This window comes from Aquila chrysaetos, chromosome 15 (genome assembly GCF_900496995.4).
Source record: "Aquila chrysaetos chrysaetos chromosome 15, bAquChr1.4, whole genome shotgun sequence".
NCBI lineage: Eukaryota > Metazoa > Chordata > Aves > Accipitriformes > Accipitridae > Aquila > Aquila chrysaetos.
In genome coordinates this window covers 5,396,839-5,410,335 of record NC_044018.1, presented here as the reverse complement: position 1 = coordinate 5,410,335, position 13,497 = coordinate 5,396,839, and the positions used below count along the sequence as shown (strand labels likewise).

At 39.2% G+C, this 13,497-nt stretch overlaps 1 protein-coding gene across 1 annotated transcript; it reads right to left on the bottom strand.

Moving 5' to 3' along the window:
- Nucleotides 1-5,416: 5,416 nt before the first annotated feature.
- On the bottom strand, nucleotides 5,417-12,452 carry LOC115351274 (cysteine-rich venom protein DIS2-like). Its single transcript, XM_030037860.2, has 7 exons — nucleotides 12,001-12,452; nucleotides 10,117-10,248; nucleotides 9,060-9,150; nucleotides 8,391-8,536; nucleotides 7,726-7,820; nucleotides 6,915-7,003; nucleotides 5,417-6,248 (listed from the first exon to the last, which is right to left on the bottom strand). Exons 1-7 carry the CDS (start codon nucleotides 12,115-12,117, stop codon nucleotides 6,121-6,123), a joined length of 798 nt encoding a protein of 265 aa, XP_029893720.2. The 5' UTR covers nucleotides 12,118-12,452; the 3' UTR covers nucleotides 5,417-6,120.
- Between the last annotated feature and the right edge of the window lie 1,045 nt (nucleotides 12,453-13,497).

The following is a 13,497-nucleotide window of genomic DNA, read 5'->3' as shown; positions in this document are numbered from 1 at the left end:
TGAAGCAAAGCATCCTCTGCAGTCTGAGGATCAGGCCCTGACTTACTCCAGGATCCTTTCCAGGGGAGGCTGAAGAAATTTGGCACCAGAACTCGTGTCTGTTGTGGTCCGGCACCAGTGCCTTAACTGCAAACATTGGCTGGGTGAGATGAGGGTGATATGAAGAGATGTCAAAGCATCCATCTGTCTTTTGAGAAGTCTTCTTTGGGACTGCAGGACACCTGGTCAGATTACTCTTATGTTTTCAATGTCAGGTATCATTCTTAAAATAGTAAGGAGACTTATCAGAAAATTCACTGTGAATGGCAGCGAGAAGTTTGGGTGTATGTTTTGGCAAATGAAACATGTCCTACTTTTGGGTCACTGAAAGGTGTCAGTCATCAGACCCACTCATTCCATTGTCTCCAATGGGCTTTGGAAAAAGCTTTTTAGGCATGACTACTCCTAGCACATCCTGAAGACAACCACACAATCCTGTGCCTGCTCTTTATAACTAAAGGCGAATATGTAATAAAAATAAATAGGTAACTTAAACAAAGGCTGCTTTAATTTCTCTTAGAAACAGGGCTAGCTGAGACAACAGTGTACTAGATAGCACCACTTCTGCATGGAAACAATCCACTCAGTATATATACCCGAGGAAGGAGAGAGGATAAAGAGTCCTCTGGGTACATAGAATGGTAAATAAAACTCTTTAACCTGCAACAGTAGTTCTCCAGACAGTCACAAAACCACAGAATTCCAGGAAAGCCTGCCAGATAGCCACCAAGTCACAACAATAGTGCCTGCTTTGGAAAAAATAGCAGGGAGGAGACTCAAAACTTGATTTTGATTTGGAAAGGCTTGTGAGTAAAATGTGTCCAGATTTACCAAACTGTCAGACATGAGGTGTTTGCCTCATTTCCTGCCATTGTCTCAAATACCCAGATTTTGCCTTGAACCAAGAGAAGGATGCTGTCCTTACACTTCCAGAGGAGTTAGAGCATGTGCAAACTAGGTGCTCGCAGATTTTCACCTGGATCTTGCCAGATGTTAGCTGACTCCCTCTGGCAGATGCTGATGTTACAACCAATTAGTAGGCTCTTCTACATATTGGAAGTATTTATGGCTAGAGTCTTGCATTATTAGACCTTCATTGCCTTATGGTTCAAGGTGGTGAAAACAGAACTTGACTTTGAGTTAGTCTATCTGTAGATGAGAAGTCTGTATTTAAATACCAGTGGAGCATTCTGCCAACTCCTTCCTAGCTGGATACACAGCTTTTAGTAGCAAAAGAGCATTTCCAATGTTAAAAAAGAATCTCTGATGAAGGACATTGTCCTGGTTTCAGCTGGGATAGAGTTAATTTTCTTCCTAGTAGCTGTGTTTTGGGTTCAGTATGAGAAGAATGCTGATAACACACTGATGTTTTCAGTTGTTGCTCAGTAGTGTTTAGACTAAGTCCAGGATTTTTCATCTTCTCATGCCCAGCCAGCAAGAAGGCTGGAGGGGCACAAGGAGTTGGGAGAGGACACAGCCAGGGCAGCTGACCCAAACTGGCCAAAGGGGTACTCCATACCCTATGATGTCATGCCCAGTATATAAACTGGAGGGAGTGAAGCTAGGAGGGATCACTGCTCAGGAACTAACGGGGCATTGATCAGCAAGTGGTGAGCAATTGCATTGTGCATCACTTGTTTTGTATATTCCAATCCTTTTACTAGTATTATTGTCATGGTATTATTGCTATTACTATCATTATTAGTTTCTTCCTTTCTGTTCTATTAAACTGTTCTAGTCTCAACCCACAAGTTTTACTTTCTTTTTTTTCCCAGTTCTCTCCCCCATACGGCCAGAGTTGCACAGCCACATCTGCAAAAGAGGTGAATCCATTCTTGCTTTGAAATTACTGGGTTTGTGTAATTTCTGTGTTTCAGAAGCAGTAGTGGTTAGAAACTCCACCTTACTCCTCAGTGTTTCAGCTGTGTGCAAAAACCACAAGGGCTACATTTCAACTTTTGCCACAATAAACAGCATTTGACCCTGCAGGCATAACTTTGTGGGAAACTGGAGTTATCATATGTGCCTGCACAAAGAATGCTGTGTATCAGTAAATAAAAATAACATGGTTTAACATATACTTCCTTTGTTTTCTTCAGTATAGGTTTCTGGAATATGTTTACATTGGGAAGGACTTTTTGGAAAAGATAGATCAAAGGTTATGCATGCCCTAAAATAAAATTTGCTGTTTTAAAGTCAATGAATACAATAAAAAATCTTGTGTTTCATTCAAAATTTGTCAACAAAACAAATAAAAGCCTTAATTTTATTTTAATTTGGCAGCTTGGGTTTTCCTCCTTTACTTCCATCACTTTATGCAGAAGTGGGAGAAGAGAAGAAAGCGGAAGAGTGTTAATGATGCAAAACAGAAAGATAAAAATGTCATTTGATTTTAAATGACCATGTCCGTTACTGTGGAAAAAAACAAAAATCTGATGATAAGCATTTTAAAGAGTCATTTTCAGTTACACGTGTGTTGAGCATTGGGTTACCCATCAGTAACAGAATGAATAGTTAAGACAGGCCATTTCCTTAATGTGTGAGACAGTATTTCCACGCCAATCTGTTACCTCAACTTTTCCTAAAAATTGCCTTTCTTCAAGACTTGTTATTGATGCGGGTGTCAGAATACCTTTGTTAGTCCTAGGGAACAGCCCCATGGCTGCATTGCACAGCGCCAAAACCAGACGACTGAGCCCACGACCAGCCCGTGAACCTTCAGACATCACCGACGCGTCAGCGCGCGAGGGAGTGTCATCTCCTCACTTGTATCTCCTGGTGCCCCCTGTCCCCTTGACGTGTGGTTAAACGGAGATATAATTATAAAGGAGGTGTGGCTACCGAATGTGATGTTATAATTAACAGGTCTTAGCGCTTCATAGGCTCTTTCTCGGCGTTCACTAATTAATCTTGCTTGCCCTGACTATGTCAGTTTATCTCTGCGCTGCAGTCAGTGAGACTGAAGCACGGAGGTTAAATGTCTTGCAGCTCGGAGTGGAGACAGTAGCTGTCAAGTAGCTTCTTAATGAGAAAGTCTGTCTCCTGTTTTTCACGGTTTAACTGTAGCCCTTACACTTAGAGGAATCCAATTTTTGGCAGCCTGTCCTAGAAGAGCCGGGAGCAGCCCAGGGGTGGGGAACATCCTCATCCTGTCCCTGCTCCGATGGCCCTTTGCTGCTTGGTCTTGCTCAAGCGTCTTGCTACAGTTTTGTTTCTTGGGCATTAATTGGGTATTCTGACAGCACAAATTTCTAATGGCCTATCAAGTTTTCCAACCCTTGCTTTCTATTTAGTATAAAGTCTTAGCTTTGGCTGCTTAACCTGTTGTTATTATAGGTGTGATATGTTAAGGAGAAGAGTAAAGCAAGATTTATGGAAGAGTTGATGAAGAAAAACAGGGAAGATTTAGGCCCATGACTCTGAACAAGACTCTGTGATACTGAAAGTGAAAGACATTCCATTTTGCTTAGCCCAAAGGCTGATTCTCAGACAGCCAAATTAGATGACGTGACTACACAGTTGGTGCATTTTAAATATAAAAAATGTTCTTTCTTCAGAAGCCGTAAAAGATTGTTAAAGTTACTTTATAACATTTGTTCAAAACTCTGTTTTTAAAGTCCTTGCATGTAAGTTAACTGCTGAAGAGCTCTTACATCATTCTCCACAGATAAGACTTAGACTTGTACCGTAGTAGTTGCTCTTATCATCTCTCGGCATATGTGCTTCTTGTGAGTGTGTCTGGAACCAGGATAGAAATTGTAAGAAATTCTTGGTGTTACTAGCTTCTTGCCTTAACTACACCTAAAAAGTTGCACAATTCTGTAGATGTAACTTCAGCACATACGAAAAGACACATGCTAGTACCACAAAGGAAACAACTCTCAGTACAAAAAACAAGTTTGTGAAAATACAGCCAGAGAATGGAGAAAAATGTTGTTTGACATGCTGGATCTCAGTGAATGTCATGTTGCTTTTACTTCACCTGTATCTGGGAAACTCATATTCAGAAGCATCTCAGCCTTCCCACGGATATGAACAACGGAGTGACCCAAGCTCTCCTTGAAGTCTGTACTGAGAAACAGGATCATCCAGGTAGGATTTCATCTCACCTGCTATTTCTCCTATTCCACATCAATAGGGAAGCAGAATTTTTTGAAACCCCCCATGAAAATAGGAAGGTTAATGCCTGGATACCCTGCAGCAGCCCAGCAGGATGCATGATGCTCCAGGGTGGCACTTCGTGATGCAGAAGATCTCTTCCAGCTCCTGCTGCTGCCATGCTCAAATACCATAGCTGGATATCCAGAGCACAAAAGCTGGCTTTTTGGGGAGGGAGCTCTCTCAGAAATCTCTGATAGTAAAGTCATTCCCCCTTAAATATTCATTGGCCCAGAGAGAGAGGGAGGAAAGAGAAAGAGTGTGCGTGGAAGGAGTTTTAACACTCATCTCCTTGGTTGTAAACAGAAATTAAGTCTTGGAAAATATTGCAGAAAACACCTGAGAGTTTTGCCAAAATTATGTATCCTCCTGTAAGAGAACTGGGGTTTTATAGTATAGTGTTTTCCGAGGAAAAGATAGATTTCTCAGGAAATTTTCACCCAGCTTTGGTTTGAATTACACTTTCTACAAATATCGCTGCGGTTGTAGGAGCCTTGAATGGTGGCACATAGTCATGATGTTGAAACTGAGCTTCAGGCAGGTAGAAAATCAAGGCTACCAGAATTAGTCATTGATATCCTGGAAACCACAAATTGCCTTAATTTGATGGTATAAATTGCTCTAATATGATAGTAATTTGGCTAACAGAGACAGGATGAAACAATGGAGGGGAAGAAACCTCTACCAAGCTGTTTCTCTGTGTAGTGATTATTTATTCACCCAGTGTTAGCTGGATGCTGTGCAAGGAAGTGTTAAAATTAGGCCAGGGTAGGCCCAGAATTTTAATTTCCAGTAAAAGGAGAAGCCCTTTATACAGGTAGCAAAACGAAAAACCGATGCAGCTGAATGTCTGGGTATGGTTCACCCTCTTGTGTTTTTAACCAGAATTGCAGTCCTATGGAGAAAATTATTTTTACTGGTCTAAAATAGGAAGGGAAGGTGGTAAGTGGGATCAGTCCTGCTCAGGGCTGGTACATGTGACTCAAGACCTATGGGAGACCAGCACCCACCTTGAGGAGCACCTGGGGGTCCGGTGGGACACGCTACTGCATTCTGCATGGCACCAGGATTTTTTTTTTTTTTTTTTTTTTTTTTTTGTAGCAGCATTTTTTTTCTACATGTTGCAATATGAATTCCAAGCGAGGTTGGGACTTACTCATAGGGAGGATGGGAAGGGATATATATATACCTCTTCCTTGGTATGAATGCTTTAAAAAAGCTTTGTATTTCTCAACCATTGGTGCCATATGACAAAAATTATCATTTATCACCAGCATACACAGATGTATCAGAAGCTTTGTCTTTAGGTCACAGAGTAAAATTGGCAGATTTAACGTGTGCCTCTTATTTTGGCCATACAAAAAAATGCATCACTTTTTGCTTTGTCTTTCTTTTCCTGTCTCATCCCCACTCATATAAAGTATCAGAGAGCCTTGCAATATCCGTAAGGAATTTTCCAAATTAAAAAGTTGAGTTATAAGTAACTTCAATGAAAAGCTCTGTTTGTGAACGGGTGGTAAATCATGTATTTATTTAGCAGGAATACATTCCATTGATAATCAAAGAAAAGGTAACAGAAGAAAGTTAAGTGGCTTTTAACGTATTTTGTAAAAAAAAGAAGTGTTTTAAAAGTGTGTTTCCCATTAAAAAGAAATGAATCAGTGGAAGATCCACTGCAAGGAAAACCACAAAGTAACACCTTAGTAGCTTAAGGATGATTTGTACAAAGTCTAAAATAACATCAGAGGTTATTTTGAGCTACTAGACTTATTTAGGACTGAAGTAATAGTGAGATTTCAGAAAACGATGTTACCTATAGGTCAATCCGAGCTGATGCACTGAGAGTGAATACACTTCACAGTGAGTTCTACTCTTTCCTAATAATTAAGTCTCACAGCAGCTATAATGACATCCGCCAGGACATTATATGATTTTAGTGGTGCATCTACAGGTAGCAGGACACTTCTCCTTCACAAATGAATTGTTACAGCTAAACAACGTTTTCAGATTTCTGCAGTTTCCAAAGACGTCTTGATACTTGCAAGGATTGGCTAAATACAAGAGATAGAAATAAAAAGAAGAAATATTAATTGAAAACCAAGTCCTGGTCTGATATTTCTGCATTTTCCAAAAATTTCAAATGTTCATGTCTGTATAGCCTCTGTACTTTCGCTCTGCTCTTAAAATTGTGTGAATATTATAGAAAAGGGAATGCAGGCAGAAAGGTGGTATCTTAGAGTTCCCATCTATTTGTATGCTTTGACTTGTTCCACATGGAAATCTGCAGAACCCAGGAGCCTGTGCAGATCTTCACGTACATATAGATATGTGAAGCCTGACAATCTGTTCGTGCCCTTAGATAGAGACGTACATCAAGACATTTTGTCTTGAGCTTTCCAGAAGAGGGCAGCGGAAGATTGACGGTGTGATAACGCACCGACTGCTCAAGAGCGACACAATTTATCTGCTCTGGCAGGATGGTTGCGGTTGGAAGGGACCACTGGAGGTCATCTGGTCCAACCGCCCTGATCAAGGTTGTGCCTGTTCTGCTGGGATATTTAACGACTGTTATTTCTGGGGGTAGATGAAAGAGGCGGTTCTAGGATCTTTTGTCCAAATTAGCAAGAAGTAACTATGCAAAAGTAAAATGCTACAAAGGAGCAAATTATCTGAGGTAATGCAATGGTTGTTGTAAGGAAGAAAATACATTCACTTACTGCAAAGCCCTCTGTCACAGTGGCCAGGACAGTCTGCACATTTTGGTCCGCTTTTGTAAGGTGTAGCTATTTGCATTGCATTATTTCCTCTGAAATTTGAAAGAAATACAACACAAAACAAGATCAAAGTGCAACTCTGAGCCATTAACAGGAGTGTATGTTATTTATCACACTGAAAGGCATCCAGAAGTTTTTGGATAAAATTATTTTCATAGCCAGTCATGTTTTAGTTTCAGATATTCATAGAATACAAGACCTTTGATTTTAAATAAGAGGGATACTAAGGTTTAGAGAAAGAAAATTAATTGATTATTTGCATTTATATAGCTTTATCAGTTAAAAAAAAAATCCTATGTGCTTCCTAGTTCTGCTTTTCTAATGGCTTTCAAGTGATTGTGGCTTATAAGGAAATAACCTCAGCAGATGTCTCCTGACATGCAGCTGTTTCAGATATGCAATTTACATCTGTGAATATTCATTTGCCGTTCGCTTTCACTTTGCATCTGACTTTCTTGTTTGTGGTCAAAGTTATAGGATGATTTGTGCACGACGCCTGATTCTGACAGAGATAGGCCTTTCTTTGTTCATATGCTAAAATCTGCCTCATATCTGTTTCAGTGTGAAATAAAATAAACATTACTATTTAACCTGATGTTAAACCCACAGTTCACATCAGCATTTTTAAAATTATAAATGGTTAAAATAATAAACTGTAATCATTTTATCCTACATATGACCAATAGACTGCAGGATGTTTTGAAAACATATCCATAATTATCACATCTTAAATGACTAAAAAGGTAGTACGTACGCAGGACAGTATTGGCAAACATAAAAGTAGTTGAACTGGTTCTTACTACAGTAGGCAACTGCACATCCAATCTGGTAACTGTTGTACCAGATTAGCTGTAGAAAAAAAAATAAACACATTATTTCAGAGTCATATTTTACTGAATTCTCATCAAAGAGATCACAAAATAACAGAACCAGAAGATAATTTTTTTTTTCATTTTGTCTATTTAGCTTTTAAATTCACGGTTTAGCTGACAAAAATAATAAATAGAAAAATGAGTTAAACGTACTCCAGTTTCAAAATGTTTTTGAACACTTTGTGGCAGGACACGAAAGTTTAAATTCAGATATTTTAATCATAGATATTTTGCTTTGATAATTCTTAATTAGGTGTTTCAATCCCCATATAGAAAATATTTATTTCTAAATTAAAGGTATTGAATTTTTTTTCTACAGAATGATATTTTTCTTCTGGACAGCTCTTCCAAAATACTGGTTCCATTGCCTCAGAATTAGATGAAAAAGTTTTGATTTATCATTCATCTTTGGATCAGAGTGTGAATGGTAGATAATGGTTTGATGACAGTGATAATTTTTTTTTCTGACGTTAAATATCTCCTGGCTCCCTTAAGTGTACTCCTGTAATTCTAGTGTATGACTGCAGTTTGTTTCAATTCTCCATACCTGCGTATAGTTCTCGATATTGACATTTTTTGCGGTTGCTCCAAATCCATACTTGAAATTGGAGGACTGACTGTACCAGACTTTAATTGCTTCAGCCCATGTTTTTGGGTAAGATGATAGTAATACATTCTCACCACAGGTGACACCTGAAATAGAAATAAGTCTATTTTATTACTTAGGAGAGAAGCAAGCTGTAGGGTGGGAGGTAAGACAGAGGGGTTGTAGCTACATCCTAAAAAAATCTCTACGATGCCAACTTATTTGCCGTGTGATTTTAAGAAGTGGACAGTACTTCTGATTTTATGAAAACTGCAAGAAATGTTACTCTGATTTTGGTGAGCTTTCAGTCACAGATACTTACATGACTACAAAATGTTACACAAAAATGTCTGTACTTAGTCATACCAACAGTCTCCAGCAGGAGCCAAAAGCAGACACTTCAAGAAAGGTACAAATATAGGGCAAGTTCACAGCATCCCTCTCTCTCAAGTTCCAACAATTTGTCTTTCAGGGTATTTATCTGACAAAGATGATGCTTTTGTGTTTAATAATCCTAAAAAGATACTCTACAACAGATTAAAAGTTATCCTTATTTCTAGTTCATATGCACAGGGATCATCTGCAAATTGTCATTAACCCATCAGCTTAGGCTCCATATTTGTCACGTACCGTTAATGACCCTCTGATCTCTTGGACTGATTTTCATCCCGCACTTATTTGCCCATTTCTGAGCATTTTTGGCAGCTTCCTCACTCCACACCTGAAAAACGCAAAGGAAGAAGTATCCAGGTAACAGATATGTTAGTGCAGTCCCTGAGAAGAAAAAAAAATGGGAGCAACTTGGACGCTGTGCACTGAATGCTCCCACGGTCCTCAACAGAAAGCAGAGGAGTCGTGCCAGTTTACACTCCTGGGGCACGGGCACCACATTTCTTCAGCTCTTAAAGGTTGCAGAGCAGGTTATTCTGCACAGTATCACACAGTCCTGATTTCCAGACGGTCCTGATTAATAGGAATTTTATAACATACTGTTACTTTCTTTTGGCTTTGTGTCTGAGTTAACATTGCAGGGTGCAGTGGACTAAATGGTATAAAACTCATTTTCAGCCCAGGTGCAGCTGAGATGAAGGGATAGATACCAGCTGGACTCTGAACCTGGCTGACTCTGAACCACAGGCTAAAAAGTGTTATCCATCATTGGAGAGCCATTACTGCATTTTGTACCTTATCCCCGGTTTAAATACTTTCCCTGAAAAGCCTGGCAGTTGCTGTCTATTGCAATGAGCAGACATAAGGCAAGAACTTGTGATCCGCCGTGCAGGCTATGTTAACGTAGGTTTGACAGCAATAAATAGATGTGGTTGTGGCAAGCCTGTGTTTGTAGCTCCTGTAGGCAAATAACCCGAGGCATGGAACATTTCCGATGTTGCTTAACTGAGTTTTGCTAAGTAGAGAAGCTGAGGTATGTTGGTTAGAAAAGAGGTTTTGAATAGTGCTTGTGGCCCGTCCTGAGACCTTTGCAATGATTCTACAAGTGCTTGCAGCATCGAGGTGTGCAAAATTAAGCATGAAGCCTGCAGAAACTAAGGGAGAAAATTCCCATTTCTTCATCTCAATCCCAGAGCACCTTTCCTGCCCTCTCTCTTCGCTAAGTGTGGGCTGTTTAGAAGGCTACCATCTTCTGCGGATGAGGTGGAAAGCAGGCTAGTTGCAGTGCGTAGCTTACCATCTTCAGCATGTTCCTGGCTGTGGGAACTACAGATCTCCGTATTTCATTGTGTTGCTCAAGGATCTGTTTTTGGTTTTGAAACTTAAAATGAGGAAAGGAGGAAACGCCCATTTTTTCATGGTGAAAATCCTGGAAAACAATAACAATGAAAGTTTCAGTTATCAGAATTTTAATAAGCAAGACAAATTATGAGCTTCTTGTTAAAGTAAAGCTTCTTGGTTATTCCCAACTTTCCTTTCTTGGTTCTTCTATTCTTACAATTGCTGTTTTTTTTTGTTTTTCTTCCTTCCTTGATTTGAACTGCACTTTTTATTAGGAGAAGTGGCCCTAAATGAAATTTGTAGATAGGAATTCTACCTTCAGATGCCTCCACATCAAACATTGAGAAAGCTTAGCTCTGGAACCAAATCTCAAGACTGGCTTTGACCTCTTGTGTGCACTAAAAAAGTCCCTAGCTCTTGTCATTTGTAAGCTTTGGAAGTGTGTGTAGCTGGATCAGAATTTAGGACTGTTTGCAGACCATCTTCTGAAATACCTAAGGTCAAGAAAGCAATGCATGATTTAGATTGTGTCTTATATAGTGACGTCAGGTCATGAATCCTTGCAGAGAATAAGAGTTACAATGCTTATGTTGGAATTTTCAGACTTAAACATCCATCAGGAAAGGATTCTTTCCACTTTATGTCTAAGAATGGACATCTCAGACTAAGCTAGACACCTGCATTCTCTTTGTCTTTACTGGAGAGGGCAGAGGTAGCTTATCCCATAAAATCTGAACTCCTTTTTAGGACTGGAAGAACCATTCACTGCAGGTACATCTTTCTCCTTCCTTTGTAGAGAGAGGCTAGCAGGGATCTGGACAAATAATACTTTGATGCTTAAGTCAGTGAGATGAGTTCCACTGTTGGTGTGATGGTCTCTTTTCTAGGCACTGATTAATCTTATTTAATTTTAGATATCTATACCATAGATATAAATATCTAAAAGTCATCTCAGTTTGCCTTTATGGTCAATGAGAAAAGCATAAAATGAGAGACTGAATTCTGAAATGTCCAAGTAATATGAATGAATCCCACTCCTTTGCCTTCAGAGCTCAATTCTAGGCTTTAAAGGCTGTAGTCAGTGGCTTAAAATAGCACCTAATGCCATTTGAAATGCCCAGGGAGCACTACCTAGCCTCAGACTGCTGCTCCAGAAAGGTATAGCTGTCTGTACAGCCACCCATGAAAGGCTCAGATACTCTGAAGAGTCCCACGCTGCACTAAGACACTTCTCTTTGGGCAGCTGAACCTACCCCAAGAGGTATAGTACATATTGTTTAACTTAAGACATTTACAGTGGTAGAAATAACATCTCAGCCAGTTATTTTAGGCTGCTGCTGTACTCAGGTGAAGGAAACAAGCAACTTAGGACATAGTTCACCTGAGGTTTATTGAAGAAAGAGATGACTGGCATCCCTGAAGTACTTATTTCTTTTCATTCATTAATAAGCGGATCTTGATAAATAGCTCACATTCAAGTGCCTATGTTGGAAGTATGTACATTTTATAAGATTAATCCTCTCTAAGCAGAAGTGAAGATTAGATTTCTGATACTTAGATAAACTATTTTAGAATAGCTTCAGTTCATATTTTCAGGGGAAAATGTATTTTTAAAATTATTCTTGTGAAGAGAAGAATAATTTGATAGGCAGAAGAAATATTTTAATACAAAAATCTGTGAAAAATGAGAGTTCATCTTTATTGTCTTATGTTAACCTCTTAATAATAATTTCAACCCTGAATTGTAAAGCTCTAGAGATCACTAGACCAGACTATGCCATGTTAGCTATCTATACAACGTGCCCAGATATGGCTCTTTTGAATAGATGAATGCTCCTACCTGTCCATCAGATTGGCGTAGCAAAGCAGCGAGGAAAATGATTGCAGTTAGTAGATCCATTTCTACAGTGGAAAAACAAAAAAACCAAAACCTGAAATCCATTAATCTCTGTTGCATAAAGTTTGGGGTGTAATGCGGTATGTAAACAAGACACAAAACTGTTGCAAAGTCAAGCCTGCCACACAGAAGATTATTTTAGTTGATACCGAATACAGTTGAATGTGCTGAAACTGTGCAAATGAGTGCATGATGGTGCATGGGCACCACTATTTCGTACAGAGAGAAGACTTCACTGTGCATTGAAGAAGGGACCATAAGTAGCATAAAGTTGTGTTTCTTGTAACAGATGGATCAACCCCCTTTTGACTTCTTTATTCAAGATACCTTGAATTTGCAGCTTTTCCTTCATCTTTGCCTCCTTGTATTAAAAAAAAGCCCATTAATTTGTTCAGTAGGGTCACATTAGTGTCCTGCTTAAGCAAGCATCATCTGTATTGGGAACTGGTATTGTGGAGCAGAGCACCGAACCCATCAACAGTTGTCTCCATGCCTTTTCTGTGCCCTGTTGCATCATCAAATCAGCACCAAAGTGTCTCCAGTAAATAGTAATGATCACCCGCAAGTTATATCTTACACCTAGACATAAACAAAACCTTCATGAAACTGGCAGCTAAGATGCCCTATAGAAGCAAATACCACAGTATGCACACAGGCAGTCTGAAAACCACTCATATACATGGGATATTTTTTCTACATGTCAGAAGAAGCAAAGGTTATACATCTTTGTACTGTTGAGGATATACAGGAAATCATACCTTTAGTTGGTAAAGAGTAAAGATGTGGCAAAATCCCAAGGAAGACTAACTTTGAGCTCAACAGTTTATCTTAAAACAGACTGAAGCAAGCAAGGAAAATAGACATAATAAAAAATGTCGAACGTAATAAACCTTAGAGCTGGCCTCTGAGAAAAAATCCACAGCGTGAGCAGTTGAGCAGTACAGGTCAGTGGTAGAGATCTAGGAGATCCTGCTTGACAGGGAAACTATTGGGATAACACCTGTTAAAATCATAAATATACAATGAAAATATAAACAATCCACCAATCCATCTCTGCTAAGTGATTAAATAGACATGTTGATGTTAGGTGAGAAAAATGGGTTAAGAACTTTTACTTCTGGCAGGCACTGAAGGACGGATTAACATCGCAAAGAATTAACAGCAAATTACCAGGGTTCTGGACAAACAGCTTGCATTTCATTCTTCTTTCACTGAACAGAATGAATATTTCTTGTTCCTAGAGTGATGACTTGGAAGAGATGACATTTATAGCATCATTCATATCCCGTTCATTATTTGACACCTGCAATTGCCTTTAGATTTTTGATCTGATCTCCCTTTTATTTACGTTGGGTTTATGTTACTGATGTCAGTGGATTTACTTGCTATCTAGTCCTGTGTGAGTGATTCAGCCTACATCCGTGGTGTCAGAAATTGGTG